The 18,386-nt window shown below is 40.4% G+C and overlaps 1 protein-coding gene across 5 annotated transcripts in view; it reads right to left on the reverse strand.

Annotated features, from left to right (window-relative positions):
* The window catches only part of arhgap28 (Rho GTPase activating protein 28), a 182,307-nt gene that overhangs the window by 78,903 nt on the left and 85,018 nt on the right, over positions 1-18,386 (reverse strand). For all 5 annotated transcript variants that reach the window (XM_052023584.1, XM_052023583.1, XM_052023585.1 and 2 more), the window contains one exon: positions 1,337-1,533. In XM_052023584.1, coding sequence (XP_051879544.1) covers positions 1,337-1,533 — 197 coding nt within the window. The remainder of the gene's footprint in view (positions 1-1,336; positions 1,534-18,386) is intronic.

Consider the following 18,386-nt stretch of genomic DNA (forward strand, 5'->3'; position numbering starts at 1 on the left):
GAAAGTGAAATTTACTTATATGATTTAATTAAGTTAGTTTCAATGATTTGCATTTTTTTGAACTTGTGAACTCTAGTATTTTAGTTTTTTTAAATATCCCAATCTAGTTTTTTTTTTAATTATTTTTTTTTTATTTTTGAAAGAGGTTCTGAATGACTTTGTGACTGTCAGTGCAGCTGACCTCTTGCCTTGGGAGAGGGCACGTTGCTACCCTGAGCCTCACTAATTTGCTGGAAGCCAGATTCCTAACACAAGACCACGCTGGAAGAAAACCGCATGTTGTAGGGAAGTGGTTTTCAAAGTGGGGGAGATGCAACCCTTAGGTGGCTACGGAATGTTAACAAATGGGTGTTATCCCCCACACCTGCTCCTCTTAAATGAACTCTGGCCCACAGAACTTATTATTATTGGGTGGTGTGGGTGAACCATTTTGTTAAGTTGGGTCACCTGGAAAAAGAGTTTGAAAACCACTGTTCTGGGGGAAGGTGGCTGGGGAGTTCTGGGCATTGGAAGACACCCAGAACAGATGTCTAAAACTTTGGTAAAGAGGCTGGTTTTAAGGAGCATCTTAAAAAGGGAAGAAAGTGGTAGAGAGCAGAAGTTTAAGGGAGGAAATTCCAAAGCTTAGATCCTCGCCATGGGAAAAAAATTTTGACTATCTCCCCTATCTGTGCCTCTTATAGTTGAATATTCCTCTGTCTAGTCACCTCTCAGCCTCCTTCACTCCAAAGACTTCAGGAGCTCCCTTGTGTTCACGGTAATGGAGGTACATTTAACAAGCATGTGCATCAAATGTTTAGGATGGAAAGTTAACAAACTTTCAGTACAAAACTGTATGTTATAGACAGTTAGCTAGTTCCTGCCATTAGCAATCCAGCTTCTCCATTACATCTGAAGAATGTAACAGCAATGCAGGCAGTGTGGTTAAAAATACTTAACTTGGCAGTCCCAAATAGTGATTCACTACAGTAAGAATCTTAAAGTACAGTATAAAACCACAGTTTAAATATGTGATAGCCACGAGTGCTTACAGCTCCTGAATATAGTTCTTCCTTTTCTATATATTGTAGAATTAAATTTAGAAGATGCATGGCAGGAATGTGACACTGGTAATAAATTGCTCAGGATTTGATCTTAGCATTTATTGACTCAAAAAGGCTTTCTATTTGTCAAAGTGTAGAGTTTATTTTGCACTTCCAGTTGTGATTACATAAAGTCACATAACTGGTGTGAAAAACCCCTTTATGAATCATCAGGTCTTTCTTGTGCTGATGGGTTCAACCACACATCTCACTGGTGATCACCAAGACGTCCCACCCTCACTCATAGAACTCACCTTCAGATGGCTTGACTTCCACTAGCGTCTGCTCCTCTTGTCCATTCTGTCTGCTCTCCTTAATGCTCCTCACTTCACTCCAGAAGTCCTCCATTGAGGAGCTCTCCACAGATTCCTGAGATATGGAACGGCCAAATACCTGTGGACACTGTAGATCTCGTGAAACGGATGAGCTCATCCTTCTGAAACGTAGCTTCCTGCAGGGAGAATAAAGGGGCCCTTTAACAGAAAGCTGGTCTTCATTCACTCTAGGCTACAGGACTGCAGAGAATGTCACACAGCTGGTGCCTGCCCACAGGATCAAAATCCTGACAGTCCAGTATACGTTTGACTTGTGGATTAGCAAGGTAAAAGACAACTTTAATTTCTCGTGAAGAAGTTTATTGTGGCTCAGTTTTAGCTCCACAGTTTCTTAGACATTGTGTACTCAATCTCCTCCAGAGATTTGCAAAGGGTTCTTTCCTCTGTTCACTGGAAACACAAGGCAGAAAGTCAACCCATAGCCTATCTCAGCATAACCCTTCTACAAGCTCAAAGCAGCACTGGCAAAATCGTAGAAGCAGGCTGTCTATCCACATCCAAATCAGTGGAGTGGCGCACAGCATGGAGGAAATGAAAGTCTAATCAAATCATCACAGGTAATTTCAAAAGGAGAGCATATTCACAGGTATGTTGATTCATCTTTTATGAGGATTGGGGAGGCTGATAAAAGAGTTGGCCACTAGATATAGCTCTTGTTCCTTCACAGAAATAGGAGTAGACCATTTAGTTCCCCCAAATCTACTCTCCCATTCATTGAGTTCATATCTGATCGGTGACCCAACTTCATACCCTTGCCTTTTCCCCAAGCCACTTTTGTTGACACAATTTTATATCTCAGATTGACAGATTGAATAATTCACCCAACATTAACTATGGAAAAGATCCATTACACTTGGCTATGGATGTGTTTTCTAACTTCATTCCTGGAAGGTCTGCCTCCACATTTTAGACCCAGTGCCACGTTCACCAACACAAATAATTTCATTCTCAGTTTCCCTTAATAACTTAATAATGCCCCTGACACTGAGGGACCACAAGGAAGGATTACAACAGTGATAATGTTTGAACATCAGCTCCAGAATTCAATAAACTCAATTTCCAGATGCATTATTGGGGAACAACCACAGAAAACGTCTGTAACCTTTTTACGAGAGCTTTACCATCATTAGGATTCAATCGTCATAATTAATTCAAACTCCAAGCCCAAAACAAAGGTGACAGCAGGCAGGAATCTCAGTGAAAGAAAGAAAATGTGCAACAGCAAATTAACAAAATTACTTTGTTTTTAGGAAAATAGAAAGACGCTTGCCTCTTTCAAAACTGTCAGAGGGTGACACCCTTTCAGTTCTGCTTCTCCCTGAAGTAAAGCTCTATGTGTTGACCAAAATGCCTCACTGTTGTATTTATAATTTTGAATGGTGACAGCTGAAGCTGCTGCCTACATGCCCATCAAATCAACTGTGACAAAAAAAAAATCACACGTCTGATGTGAATGCACTGACATGTGTAATGGTTCAGTGAAGTGCTCATTGGGATACTGCGTCAGTGGACATGAATTGCACAGAGTTAGATTACAAAGTTGCAGACAGCAACTTAGGATAGAATTAATGGATGACAACTTGCGACACCAGGTACTGAGTGTGAATGGAGTTGAACTCTCAGCAGCAGCCATAGATGTCACCTTTTTGTAAAATGAATACCTTTAAGTTGCTTTTTCCCTCTCTCAAAAGCAATGATTTGTTATTCAGCTTCCAGGATGCAGGCATCTGTGGCAAGGCCAGCATTGATATTGTACCCATCATTGCTTCTGAGGAGGTGGTGGTGGTGAGCCACTTTCTTGAACCACTGTAGTGAAGGTACTTCCACAATGCTGTAGTGGACGGAATTCCACAATGTAGATTCAGCAATGAAGCAAGATCGTCCAAGTCAGGATGGTGTGCGACTTGGAGGGAATAGGTGGTGGTCCCAGGCTTCTATTGCCCTTGCCCTTGTTGGTAGTAGACGTGGCATGTTTGGGAGGTACTGTTGGAATAGACTTTGTAAATATCCCACTGAGATATAGTACACAAGGAACAATCACCTGTACCCAACATGCTAAAGCATACATTCTTCATGCAATGATATTCTAGATTTAATGTTCAAACCTGAGCAGTTAATTTCACCAGCCACCCTTACCTTGTAGTTGCGTTTTGCTGCAGTGATCATTTTGGTAGTTATAATCAAGAGTTGTAATTTACTGCAATTTACCAAGATCAGAATTCTACATTGGACCAATAGCAATGTTTTCTCACCATTGGTGCTAATCAATGCAGCCTCACTGCACTACCCCACACTTTTACTCACAGTAACTGCCAAGCCACTAATATACCTACACTGCACAATCAACAACATGAGCTTACTACACTGACTGATGACAAGCAAGTTCTGTTCTTACCTGTACTAATCACCGGACAACACAGAGCACACAAAAAAATCACCAGTAATTCCTATATTAATCCACCACAGAAGGAGTTGAGGTCATTTTCTTAGTGATTTGTTGCCCAGAGCAACTCCTGTAATCGTTTATTCAGGAGCTCTGGCATGCTACTGCCTCAGTGACAATGCAAGCCAAGAACTACAGCTGTGTCCTTGTATTGGTAGGTCAATCAATCATCAGCACATTTTCAAGACCTGTTACACATTACCAGATGTACAAGTTTCCCTTCTGTTATTCCGTATGCCGATGTTTGTCTGCAGATTGGGTGCTAATTTTCCTTCTCAATTCCCTACATTCCCATCCCCATTTGCATTGATATTCTCTCTCCCTCTATCCATTTCTTTCTTTCTCAAGCACAAAACATACATTTTTTGTTATTTGTTTTTCAGGATCTGGCCATTGCTGGCAAGGCCATCTTCATCACCCGTTCCTAATTTCTCGAGAAGGTGGCGGTGACCTGCCTTCTTGAATTGCTGCAGCCATCGAGTCCCTCATGCTCGCTCCACCTTTCAATGGTCATGGTTGAATTTCTACATGAGCACCACTTTTCTGCAATAAACACTTAATTCCCTTTATGTTCGAAAATATGTCAATCCCTGTCAAATACAACACATACAAACATAGACAGGGAGGGATCGAAGTTTGCACTTTGTCGTATGCACTAGATGCATAACATTGTAATTTCATTGAGTTAAAAAAATCTTGAAGTGGCGTTAAGCACACATTACTACATTCAAAGTGTACCACAGGGGATAAACTTCAACCCCAGAGTCTTTTACCTATTATTACGACCACACCCCCCCCCCCCCCCCCCCACTCCCGCTATCCTCCAAACCACAGAATTCTTGAATTCCTGCAATTCGAATGCCCAGCATGATCTGCATTGTGTGATGTCGGACCAACACATGCAAACTTCATTTTTAGGAGCCTCTTATAAATAGAAATAGCCCCACCAGTTGTTCACTGCAATATCTCAAGAGAATCCAAAGTGTCTGTGTTTGAAAATAAAAGGCAATCCAAGGTATTTGATTAGTTTTTATAAAGTCACAGGACCCTTGACCAAAAGTATTATGATTTACCAGTGTGAGAATTTGAAGCCCTTGTGTCTGCTGCATCATTAAGATTGTTAACCTCAGCACCATTTTTCTGAACTAACTTCACGTCATTTGATTCTCTTAATATCCAAAATTCTATTGCAATTGGTTTATTATTGTCACATGTACCAAGGTACAGTGAAAAGCTCATTTTGCACACTGTTCATACAGATCATTCATTGCACAGTGCATTGAGATGGTACAAGGTAAAACAATAACAGAATGCAGAATAAGGTGTAACAGCTACAGAGAAAGGGCAGTGCAGGTAGACAATAAGGTGCAAGGTCATAACGAGGTAGATTGAGAGGTCAAGAGTCCATCTTGTCGTACTACGGAACCGTTTAATAGTCTTATAACAGTGGTATAGAAGTGGGATACCGAGCCTGGTGGTATGTGCTTTCAAGCTTTTGTATCTTCTGCCTGATGGGAGAGGGGAGCAGATTGAATGTCCAGGGTGGGTGGGGTCTTTGAATATGCTGGCTGCTTTACCGAGGTAGCGAGAAGTATAGACATGGAGGGGAGGCTGGTTTCCGTGATGTACTGAGCTGTGTCCACAACTCTCTGCAGTTTCTTCCAGCCACAGGCAGAGCAGTTGCCATAGCAAGCTGTGATGCATCCAGATAGGATCTTAATGGGATCACCTTTCATTCTTCTGATTCTTCTAAATGCTGGAAACTTTGGGAGAACCTCTGAACTTCTTGGAAGTTGTGTTTTAAAGACCTAAAGTATCAATTCTATCACAATTGTTGTTAGATTATGGAGCTCAGAAAATATTAAAGTATATACTCCTCCATTTTTTGGGATGGTGGTGAGCCTCTTTCGTGAACTGGTGAAGGCACTCCTACAATAATGTTGGGTAGGGAGTTCCAGGATTCAGACCCAGTGAAGGGCAGGTGGTGTATTTCCACGACAGGATGGTGAGCTAGTTTGGTGGGGGGGGGGGGGGAATGGGGGAAAGAGGAGGGGGAGGCAGAATTTGCAGGTGGCGACATTTCCATGCACTGGCTGCCTATGTCCCTCTTGGCAGTGGAAGACAGATTCAGGAAGTGCTATTGCAGTAACCTAGAAGAGTCACAACGGTGCAGAATATGGAAGACATATACTACAGCCAGGGTGTGCCAGTGGTGGAGAGAATGAATGTTTAGGGTGGATGAGGTAACAATCTGCTTTACACAATACAGTGTTCAGCCTCTTCATTGTTACTGACCTTGCACTCATCCAGCAAGTGAAGAGGATTCTACACTCCTGACATGTGCCTTGGCGATTATAACCCTGTGCTGATTTCCTTCCACACTAAATCATTATTTTGTCCTTCAGTTTTTTTTACCTTGGACTGCCTTGATCATTTTGTTGAAATTGCATGTTGTGACATCAGTTGGATGGATGATATCAGTCTCAGTTATATCTTCAGCATAGCCATTACTGCAAAGTTCAGGAGTTAGTGTGCATCCCTAACTACCCTTAAACTGCTTGGATTTCCAGGCCATTTCACAGGACAGCAAAGAAGTTACAATGTTGCTGTGAAAATTTGGAGTCACATATAGGCCAGATCAGATAAGAATGTTTTCTTTAAAAAAACAATAGTCATTATTACTGATTCCAGATTTTATTTAAATCTACAGATTATTTCAACAACTGGATTTAAATTCCCCACCTGTCCTGGTGAGATTTGAACACTCATCTCTGGATCACCATTCTGGGCTTCCAGATGGTTCATCCAGCAGGTTAACTGACATTGCACCATACACCACTATAACCAAGGAGGCTGCAGGCACTTGCACATTCTTAAGATAAAGTAATTTGCCTAATGACTGAAGAACTGTACTATACACTTCCACAGAATGGTACTCTTAACTTCTCCCTTCTTTTTATTAAACTTTTAACATTGATTGAGACTGAAAGCAAAGCGAGCAATAGTCAAAATATTGATTCAGTTTAATCACCCCATAGTTATTCATCTCAAAACCATCAGGGGATCAAAATTAGCTACTGGGAGAGCTACAATGTATATTAAACTCATCTAAAATCTTCCATTATTGTTAAAAATCTAGTTCTCCTTGGGATGTACATGATGAAAGACAGGCAGAAAAATATTTAAGCTTGGACATGAAAGTACATCAACAGTTTCATAGCTTAGTTACTGCCAATCCTCAGATTTTATTTATCTTAGCAGTAGCATCAGTACACATATAGTCTATAAAGTTCCACCTTCAAAACTTATCTGAAGATCTAAACACTTTCAAATTATCTTTTACTCGACTGGAAGGTGCGGCAATATGACAGAGTAGTTATGGTGGATGGGAGTGGGGACATGTTAGATTGAGGAGAACAGTGTAATTTCAATCTTTTAGGTTATGGTATACCGGATGTGAATACACCTTTAGAAATGTGTGCCATGTATTATGACTTCCGATACATTGTTGTGTTAACCACTGCTGTTAATTTTGTTCATCATCAATAAAGAATTTTTGCTTAAAAGCTCTGTCCTTGTAACCTTCCTTAACAAAGCAGCAAAATAAAGTGGAACTTATGGATGCCAAGGTATCAAAAGGGTAACATTGGACAGTCAGTTAGGCAGCACAGTAACACAGCTAGTGGAACTGCTGCTTTACAGCTCCAGTAACCAGGGTTCAATCCCGACCTTGCTGTGCTGTCTCTATGGTGTTTGCATGTTCTCCCTGTGTGTTTTTTCTTTAGTGTTCTGGTTTCCTCCTGCATGCAGGTTGGTAGGTTAATTGGCCACCGTAAATTGTCCCTAGTATAGGTGGGTGGTAGAATCTGTGAGAATGTGGGGAGGACAGGTTGCAGGGAAAATTAGGGAAGGAATAGGATTGTTCTAAGAGCTGGTGTAGACTCAATGGGCCTAATAGTTTCTTCTATGTCTTAAGGATATATATTATATCAATGATGATACTTCCCAAAATACTTAATTGTCTAATAAAGCATTTTAAGACAAACCAAGAGTGTGGAAGGCTGTACATAAATGAAAGGGGGAAGAAATTAATTTTTCATCACTGGCACAAAGTAGGTGCTGGAGTATTGGCTACCTGTTGGTGGGAGCTTGCTGTGTTTAAGTTTACTCCTGTAATTACCACAATTATTTCACATCAAAAGTATGTCCTTGGCTGCAGGAGTCCCAAGGTCATTAAAGGAAAGATATAAATATAAGTCTTTCACATTTCTTTCCGATAGACCAGAAAACAGCTACATTGTGTAATAAGCAGTCAATTCAATGTTGCCTATTTCACACAATCAGCCACAGTTAAAATTACTGCAGGGTATCAAACAGTTTACATGTGACCATCTCCATTATATTTACTGTGCTTTATGACCAGTTGCTGTTCACCAAGAGGAGTCAACATTCACATTTTCACGGGGTGGTGGTCGTGAAGTTATCCAGGCAGACTGCAGACATGTCACAAGCTCTGAAGCACCAGTTTTTTGAACCTCCACTGTGCAGATAGTAGAATTTAGATCCACCAGCAGTGAGGGAATGGTTTTCTGAGCAACTAATTTGAGGCACTACATGGGCAAATGCAAAATTACTGAGACTCCAGCCGCTTCTCCATCTTCAAAATATTCCACTCATCATTGTGTTGACAACATTGCTTAAAAGCTAACAATATCAACACATTCAGTCTGCAGCCTCCAACAGCTTTAAAGTCTGTGATTTGACATGCTGGGCAACACTGTCTCCTTTTGATTTCTAGCAATTTAAAAATAGAAGAATGATTTCAGTCAGGGCAATGGTCAGAGCACTGAATTGGTTTCCAGTATCTCCAGGCAATGGATCTTATAAATATCAGTCTGTGTTTCCTCTCCCGAGTGTGATCCAATGACCTCTTCAAACAAGTTAAGAGAGGATCAGACGCAGTTTTGGTGACTACCACTGTCAAAAGTTCTGCTCTGCTAACTTTAACTGTCCAGTCTTGAGGATTAAGTGGTGGAATACGGTGCCAGAAAGACAACAGTGTCTCCAAGAGACTATGCCCACATATGACTCACTGGGTTCAGGAGAGGAAAGTATCCATTATGAAGACAAAAATAAATCTTTGTGCCAAAACATGTTGTATGGAGTATAGAAGAATGCAAGATAAATTCTTGAGAATCCGTAAGCATGAAATTATATTCTGTGAATCTTGGCATACAAAAGCTGAATGTGATTAAAACCCCTTTATCCACGTTAACTCTTCAACTAAACTGACAGAGGAATTTCATTTGTCATAGATTAATATTTACATTGCTTAAATGGCACAATTTGTAATCTTTCCTTTTTGTTTGACTTGGTCACTGGACACTTCAACAGTTGGAATTGAGCAGCTGTGAAAAATTTAAGCATGAACAAAGAACTTGCAACATCTATTCAGGCCATTTGACCAAACAAGTCTATGTTAGTGTAAATGCTCCACACTAGCACTCTTCCACATTGCTTTGTCCGTACATCCCACTATTTCTTTTTGCCTTTTGCACTTATGTAACCCTCAACTTTAAAATTCTTGGGATTAGGACCTACAATGCACTGTGCCCCACAATGACAGCAAATAACACCCATATCTATGACCCACTGCATGGCAAGTTCTCAATTTAGCCCCCAGCACCACCCAACCCCTTCACATTCTACAGATCCTTAAAATCCACGTTCAATATCACATAACCTTACACCAAAAAAAACTATCTCCTCTCCTCTTGTAACTTTAGTAGAGGACAGAAACAGAACAGATGAAGCTGAAAACAGAACGACCAGCAAACATACCAATCAGGAACAAGCAAAGACCATTGAGCTCCTCAAACTAGCTCCACCATTTGTTAAAATCATGGTTGATCTGAATCTGCAATCCTGTCTACCTGCAGTAGGCTTTCACCCCTTTGCTTATCGAGGCTATTTACCTCAGCCTTAAAGTCACTCTGTGTCTACCACCCTTTGAGGAAGAGCAAAGACTCATGACTCTAGGAATTTACATCATCCCTGCCCTGTTTTAAACAGTGACACCCAGTTCTACATCTGCCACAAGAGGAAACATTACGTTCACCCTGTCAAACCCCTCAGACTGTTAAGTATTTGAGTCAAATCGCCTCTCATTCTTCCAGTGAAATTGTTCAACTGCACCTTAATGGCAGAGGTACTGGCTAATATAATTGGCTGTTAAAGGACTCTGCCACTGTCCAATGCAATTATGAGAACACCCAGGTCACTGCACTCTGTAGGCCACTTGATAATATTATCTTCATTAGCTACAGCGACAGAACAGGGCCCCCCAAGAATAAGTTATGATTGTGACTAGCTAACCGAGGTATTCCTACTCTGCATTCACTTTGAAGAACCTGCCCCTCAACATCAGGAGAAAAAGCAAATGCATCTACTTTCATAATATAAAGAAGTCGAGTCAGACAATGGATTATACAGGAAACTCACTCCCTCCTTCAGTGAGAACAGTTTCTCCGCATGTTAATTAAAAAAATGCAAATACATTCCAGATGGCCAACGGTTCCAGTCGGAATCACCAGCATTCAGCCTTCCAACTGAAATAGCACAGTTCAAGCACCATGAAACGAGGAAGTTCTGGACTTCCTGTCACAGTCAACCAGTTGAATCCAACATTGCTCTACTGCTGGATTCCCCATGGTATCCAACACCAAAGCCCAGACTTTGCAGGGATCTCTTAACATCTGAGAACAAAAGAAAACTCTGAACCAGAATCCAAAACCCCAAAGGGGCTTGGGCTGAACAGATTTAGAAGACAGCAGGAATTATTTCAATATTTTTTAATTAGTTCCGTTTTATAGGTTTTTAAAATGTCTCAACATCAAACATTAAGATCACTTGCAGCTTTAGTAAAAAGACAATACTCAGCCCCAACCTTTGCCCCCTTTCAGAGCTTTTGCCTCCACACCGCACCACCTGCAACCCAGCTGCTTCCTACCATTCTGCTGAACTCCTAGATATCCAGAACCATCAAGAGACCCCTTTCAATTTTGGCCAGATGTGCAGACATATGGGTACAGTGCTAAGACAGTCAAGTCAGTGTAATCCAGTCCTAGCATTTATTTTAAAAGCAGTTAATGTAGTTAAATTGTTAGAAAAGGGTATCTTATGTGTCATTAGGCTAATTTATCTGTGTGTCTTATGGTGAGTTGGGGTATTAATGCACCTCCTTTGTGGGTGGCATGGTGCCACAGCAGTCAATACTGCTGCTCCACAGCATCAGGGACCTCAGTTTGATCCTGATTATGGGTGCTAGTTGCGAGAGTTTGCACACATTCCCCACGTTGATGTGGGTTTCTACTGGGTGCTCCAGTTTCCTCCCACATCCGAAAGTTGTGCTGGTAGATCAATTGGCATCTGTAAATTACCCCTTAGTGAGGGTAACTGGCAAAAAAAAAATCAAAAAGGAAATGATGGGCATGTAAGAATAAGTTGCAGTATTATATGGGAATGAGACTGATGGCATTGCTCTGCTAGAAGCCAGCATGGACCAAGTGGGCTGAACTGCCTCCTTCTGTGCAATAATAAGTAGGGAAGGATAGCTTCTCCATTCATTACTGTGGCCTGTCTATTCAACACACCTATCTGGAGCATGAGTATAAATCAAGATCAAACACGCAAAATGAAAAAGAAATATATTATTTCTTTCCATCACAATTATTTAGGGCACTTAAATCCACATCAGAGGAATAGGATCAACGCAGAGGAATCTCTTGACTTCTGCGGGAAAATTGGCACAAATTACAACAAGAAACTACGGAATCACACAGAGGTGTTCCTATTTTCACCCTGCCTGGCTTGCATTACTTTGCATTATGTCAGGCTTTTGTCAGAGGAATTCTTGTTTGAAAGGACAGGAAATCAGAGTGGGATATTGTGCTTCAATGACAGGTGACAGTAGATTTAGTGCGTGTGACTCAGGGTAAGCATGGAACAAAAGAGCAACAGTGCCCCTTGATCTTACCCCAATGATTCTTGCAAGAAAAAGTGTTTGAGTACAGAGATTGGAGGAGGGCAGAATGTATTCCCCATGGAAATTTAACTAGTTTAACAGCACTAGTTTAACCCCATGGAAGACTAGTTTAACAGCACTGGCAGTGTTGACAAGGACCTAAAAATAAAAGTCCATCAGATTATGGAGGTTGACAGAGTGAGGGCTTGGTATCAAACCCTCAGAAAGAATCAAGATCCCCAGCAGAAAACTAGAGATAAATCAACACTCACATTCTTGGAGTAGCAATGTTGGCAGGAGGCAAACTCCATTTCAGTACATCTACGTGTACCTTCTTCAGTATGTAGTCTTTCCAGACAATCTCCCATGAAGAAACAAAGAAAGTAAAATACAACACAGAGGAAAAAAAGACGAACAAAATGTTGACATCACAGCTGATGAAAATAAATCCTATGTCACAGCTTGCTTCTGTGCTTCACATGATTAGTAGGCAGGCATGATTTCTGAAAGGCTTGTTCCTGGCTGGAATCATTCATGCTCGTAAACTCTGACCAACCACTTAGTAGTAAACCCACATGCGATTATTTCTGAGAAATTACCAGGAAATGAGTGGTATCTTTTTTCTGCATTGTTACAATAGCTCCTGGCAAATATGTATTCAACTGCAAACTCCAGCACAATGCAACTGTTCCTAATACTGCCACCTATATTTTAGTTACCTCAATGTTATTACACTTTCAAAGATAAACAATCACATTTAATGCAAGCTAATGTAAAGTAATATTGGAAACAGCCTTCTAGCAATCACTGGCAAAGCTGTCATTTACCAGACTTCCTGTTTATGGAATCTAGCTGTGCATAGATTTGGAATGTGTGTTTGCCCATCGACTGAAGCAATGCCATTTCTGGAAACAGTTTATTAGGGTCAATGTACCATAGGACATCCTGGAGATGTGGCAAGATTCTTCTTAAAAGTCTTCAGAGGAGTTGTACCTAATTTGACCACCGGATCTTTTCCTGGATTATGACAAGGATACTCTCCCAGTAGGATCCAACCTTTAGCTACCTACTCCTAACACAGCAGTGGAAACCTACGACTGGGATCTCAAATGAAAGAAATTAAGACTTCCGCACCCTCGGATTGTGTCGTCTACACACTTGCGGGCTGCCCCCAGAACACTCTACGCAAAAGGTGTGTGTTTCGATGTACATGGGACTAATAAAGATATTATATCTTGTATCATTTGATTTTCTTCTAAAACCCAAATATTCTGAAGCATAGAACAGAAGAAGGCTATCTTTTGCATGAAGATTTTACCTATCCATTGTGGATTCTTCCTTGATTTAATATTCTATATAAATATTCTATCCTGAATATGCATTCATGCTTACATTTCGCTTACTCAGCTTTAACCTGCTGGCCTCCATTGACACTGTGACCTCTGAGCTTCAGCATAATAATAAACACCTAACCCATGGAATAATCATCTTCATTCCAGCCTAGAAACTGGATCCACTGGTGCTCATTTTTCATGTGCACATCACATATAGAAATGTTTAACCAGACTTAGATCTTGTTGATGATCACTTCCAGGTGGAACTGTGTCCATAGGGAAATTGGCTCAGGCACTTCCGTGCACAATTCACTTTAGAGTGCCTGATGTTTATCTGGAATCAGTTGCATATCTAATGATGTCATAAACTCACACACTACACATTTCCTCCCTTAGCAACATAAATCAGAGCCTGTGGGTGCAGCTTACAGCCTTCAACAAGCATTCACATAAAAAAAAGACTAAAAACACAAAGGCAATTAGACTCCAATGAAGAATCTCCATTCTGACACTGATTTACAGATATCAGATGCCTCAATTTTCAAGCCTCAGGATATTGGAATCTCCATAGTTGGTAATTCAATCACTGATTGCGGCCTTCCTACATCATGCATCAGAGCTGAGCACTGCGTCCTCTGTCTCACAGATCATACCACACCTCACTGAGGTATGGAGGCACTCATGACACAGAGCTCGACCAGGACAGATGACTGTGTGGGGAGTGCCCGCGCACACAGAGAAGATTTCCATGTTGTCCCTCCCCCATCATTTTCACCTCACTTCCTCAATAGTCTCTGAAGACTTTTTGTGGCTTCCATGGAGAGAGATCCTTTAAGATCTGACTCCCTCCTTAGTGATGGCTCCAGAACATGGTGACTCATTGCAAGCTGCTGTCTACAGATCTACTCATTACACTTACTATAATCGTTCTACACTTTTAAATTCTATGTCACTTACTATTACTAATAATGTTCTTTTAAATCTTCTTACAGGGCTGTCGATCTTCTGACCTCCAGGACACTTTACTCTGTACTGTTATTGTTTGTACCTGTACTACCTCAATGCACTCTGTACTAACTCAATGTAACTGCAGTATGTAATGAATTGACCTATACAATCGGTATGCAAGACAAGTTTTTCATTGTACCTCAGTACAAGTGACAATAATAAACCAATACCAAGTTAGGATCTATGCATGCAGCTCACATTGGGAACTCCATTGAACCCACTTTACTTCAGGACTCTGGGTGCAAACCATCATCAAGCTATTTTTATCTGCTATCACTGTTTGGATAAAATCATGGTTTATTTGTGGGGGCTCCAACTATGCACAAAGCACATATTTAACACTCCATAAAGGGTGACCCAGTTTGTAGGTATATGTACTCAACAGCTCCTTTTTGAAGATTTGATCAAAGAGGTTCAAAATATTTATTTGTTGAAAGTGAATGGTATTTATTGAAATGCTCCATACATCATTTCCTAATGTCTTCTTAACAGCATAATAAACATTTAAGAATACCAGGATTGTGTAACTCAAACTTAAATAACTACTTTTTTTTTTCCATTTTCTGAAGTCAAATGCAAACTTTTTTAGTTGACAACAGTCATATGAACACAGGAACTAGAAGCAGAAGGAGCCCACTAGACCTTTCAAGCCTGCTCTGCCATGTAATAAGATCATGGGTGATCTGATCCAAGTGTTAAATCTACATACCCACAGTAACCTTTCACAACTCTGCTTAACAAATATTTAAAAGATGTACTGTAAAAGTTAAAACTGGTACCGACTGGAAAAATTCTGACTGGTTGCATCACAGCCTGGTGTGGAGGCTCCAATGCACAGGATTGCAAGAGGCTGCAGAGGGTTGTAGACTCAGCCAGCTTCATCATGGGCATACTCTCCTCACCATCGAGGTCATCTTCAAGAGGTGGTGCCTCAAGAAGGTGGCATCCATCACTTAGGACCCTCACCATCTGGAACATACCCTCTTCTCTTTACTACTATTGGAGAGACGATGCAGGAGCATGAAGACACACACTCTATGATTCACAAACAGCTTCTCCCCTCCGCCATCAGATTTCTGAATGGTCCATGAACACTACCTCATTATTCCTTTTGTTTGCACTATATTTTTTTGGAAATTTATAGTAATTTTCATATCTTTGCACTGTACTGCTGCTGCAAAACAACAGATTTCACGTCAGTGATATTAAACCTGGAGGATGAGGTAAAGCTAGCCAGAAATATAAACACAGAGAGCGAGTTTTTCTGTGGGTGTTTACAGAAGAATATTGAGCATTGGTCCAATAGAAAGCAAGTCTGGGAGTTAATAGTGGAAAACAAAGAGGCGGCAGATGAATTCAGTGAATCTGGGGGAAGTTGATGGGAATGTGGGAATAATAAAATGGGAGTAGTGTAGGATTAGCGTAAGTGGGTGTTTGGCCGGCTGAAGAGCCTGTTTCTGTGCTGTATGACTCAATAAGCAGGTATTTGCATCAATCTTCACCAAAGGAATGTACAAGTAACAACCCAGAAGTAGCTGTACATTGAGAATTGGAAGAGAGGGAGGAAAGTTAGTGTTGTAGCTGCATGCCGACAAGTCTCCGATTCCTGATGGACTTTATCCTGGGGTCTTAGATGAAGTGGCCTGTGAGATAGTTGATGTGTTGGATTTAATTTTACAAAAATTCCCAAGATTCAAAGAGATTACTAGATTGGAAAATAGCAAATATCACTTTTGTTCAAAAACACGGGAGATGAAAAGCAGGAAACTACAGGCCAGTTAGCTTGTCATAGAGAAAATAGTAGCTGTTATTAAAGACATGATACCAAAATAAATTCAAGGTAGTCAGGCATGGTTTTATGAAAGAGACTTCATATTTGATGAATTTATTGGAATTTTTTTTGAAGAAGTAACATGTGCTGTAGGATAAAGGTGAGCTTCTGAGTATGCTATATCTTGATTTCCAGAAGACATTTGATAAGGTACCACAAAGGTTATTGCAGAGGTAACAAGTGAAATGTCACAGAGATCGGCGTTGAACCTTAACTTCTTACAAGTTATAAAAATGACTTAAATGAAGTCACTGAAGGTATGATTACCAAGTTTGTTGATGACATAAAAATAGAGAGGAAAGCAAGTTGTGAAGAGGATACAAGTCTACAAGAGAGATTTAGATAGCTTAAGAGAGGGCAAAGAAGTATGAAAAAGACAAAACTGCCTATCTTGGCGGGTAAAGTACAAAAGCATATTATCTGAATGGTGAGAGATTGCAGAGATCCGAGATGTAGAGGGATCCGGGTATTCTGGTGGACAATTTGCAAAAAGTATAGCAAGTAATTGGGAAAGCTAACAGAACTTCATTGCTGGGGGAAATGACTACAAAAGTAGGAAGATTACGTTTTAGTTACATAAAGCATTGCTGAGGTCTTATTTAGAGTAATATGGGCAGTTTTGTGCTCCTTATTTAAAGAAGGATGTTACTGCATTGGGAACAGTTCAGAGAAAATTTGCTAGACTAATACCTGGAGGTAGCTGTTTTGAGGCTAAGCTTGTATTTGCCTGAGTTTAGAAGAACGAGAGGTGACTTGATTGAAACAGGATTCTAAGGGGTCTTAGGATCCTAAAAATAAGGAGTTGTTCATTGAAGACAGAAGTGATACAAATTCTTTCCTCTCAGTCACAAGTTTTTAAAATCACTGATCCTCAAAAGGACTGTGGAAACAGAAATATTTTTAATAATAGTTATCAACCAATGCTAAAATGAAGCTTCCCAGATTAAAGTAATGCATAATGAAATTCAAACAGTTGGTCACCTTGAACAGTTAGGGGCTAAGGAAGTACCAGAGCCACAGGGAAACACTGGGGATTGAACTGACTGGATTGTTCTTGCAGACAGCTACCAGGGCTCGATGGGCAGAGTGGTCTCTTTGCACGTTGCAACAATTCTCTTTAAACAGACCAACAGGATAAGAATCATTGGAAGCAGTGACTGAGAACAAATGCATGGTCCCCAACAGTTACTCATCTCTCTAACATCAGTTTATTCCCTTGCTACGTTGCTTGTCTAATACTTAATCAACCTAAGTAAAAACATCGAACATAGGAAAGTACAGCATAAAACAGGCCTTTGGGCCCACAATGTCTGTGCCGACCATGATACCAATCTAACGAATCCCATCTGCCTGCATATGGTCCATATTGCTTTATTCCCTGTCTGTTCATATCTCTAAAACCCTTTTAAACGCTGCTATCATATGTGCCTCTACCACCTCTCCTGACAGCGTGTTCCGTGAATCTACCACTTCGTATAAAAGAAACACTTGCCTCGCACATCTCCTTTATTCCAAAGGCATTTTAAAGATCTCAATACAGACATCAGAAGCACCCAAATAGTCCTCTGCACAAGATAACAGAACAAATTTTATGCATAACAATTTGCAAACCCAATGAATATTTTTCTGATAATGTTCCACTTAAGACAAATTTGAAATCCCAATATTAATAAAACTGTTTACACAATTACAGATAGATGTACAAAAAATCTGCCAAGACAACCATTACAAACATGCCAGCTTGAACTTTTTATATTTTTAGAATATATTTAGAAGAATGAAAGGGGATCTTATAGAAACATATAAAATTATGAAAGGGATAGATAAGAGAGGCAGGAAGGTTGTTTCCACTGGTAGGTGAGACTAGAACTATGGGGCATAGCCTCAAGATTCAGGGGAGTAGATTTAGGATGGAGATGAGGAGAAACTGCTTTTTCCAGAGTAGTGAATCTGTAGAATTCTCTGCCCAGGGAAGCAGTAAAGGCTACCTCATTAAATATATTTAAGGCACAGTTAGATTTTTGCATAGTAGGGGAATTAAGGGTTATGGGGAAAAGGCAGGTCAGTGAATCAGAGTCCACGGACAGATCAGCCATGATCTTATTGAATGGTAGAGCAGACTTGATGGGTCAGGTGGCCTACTCCTACTCCTATTTCTTATGTCCTTAATACAATTCGCAACACAATATCCAATCAACATTTTACATTATGAATTATTCTCAGAATAATCTGCAAGTCCTATATAATGAAACTTTATCATAATTATAACTGATAAAAGCAGAAGCATGTGCTTTTCATTCACTCACCATCAGAGCTGTCGCAACAAATTA

This window comes from Pristis pectinata, chromosome 9 (assembly GCF_009764475.1).
Source record: "Pristis pectinata isolate sPriPec2 chromosome 9, sPriPec2.1.pri, whole genome shotgun sequence".
NCBI lineage: Eukaryota > Metazoa > Chordata > Chondrichthyes > Rhinopristiformes > Pristidae > Pristis > Pristis pectinata.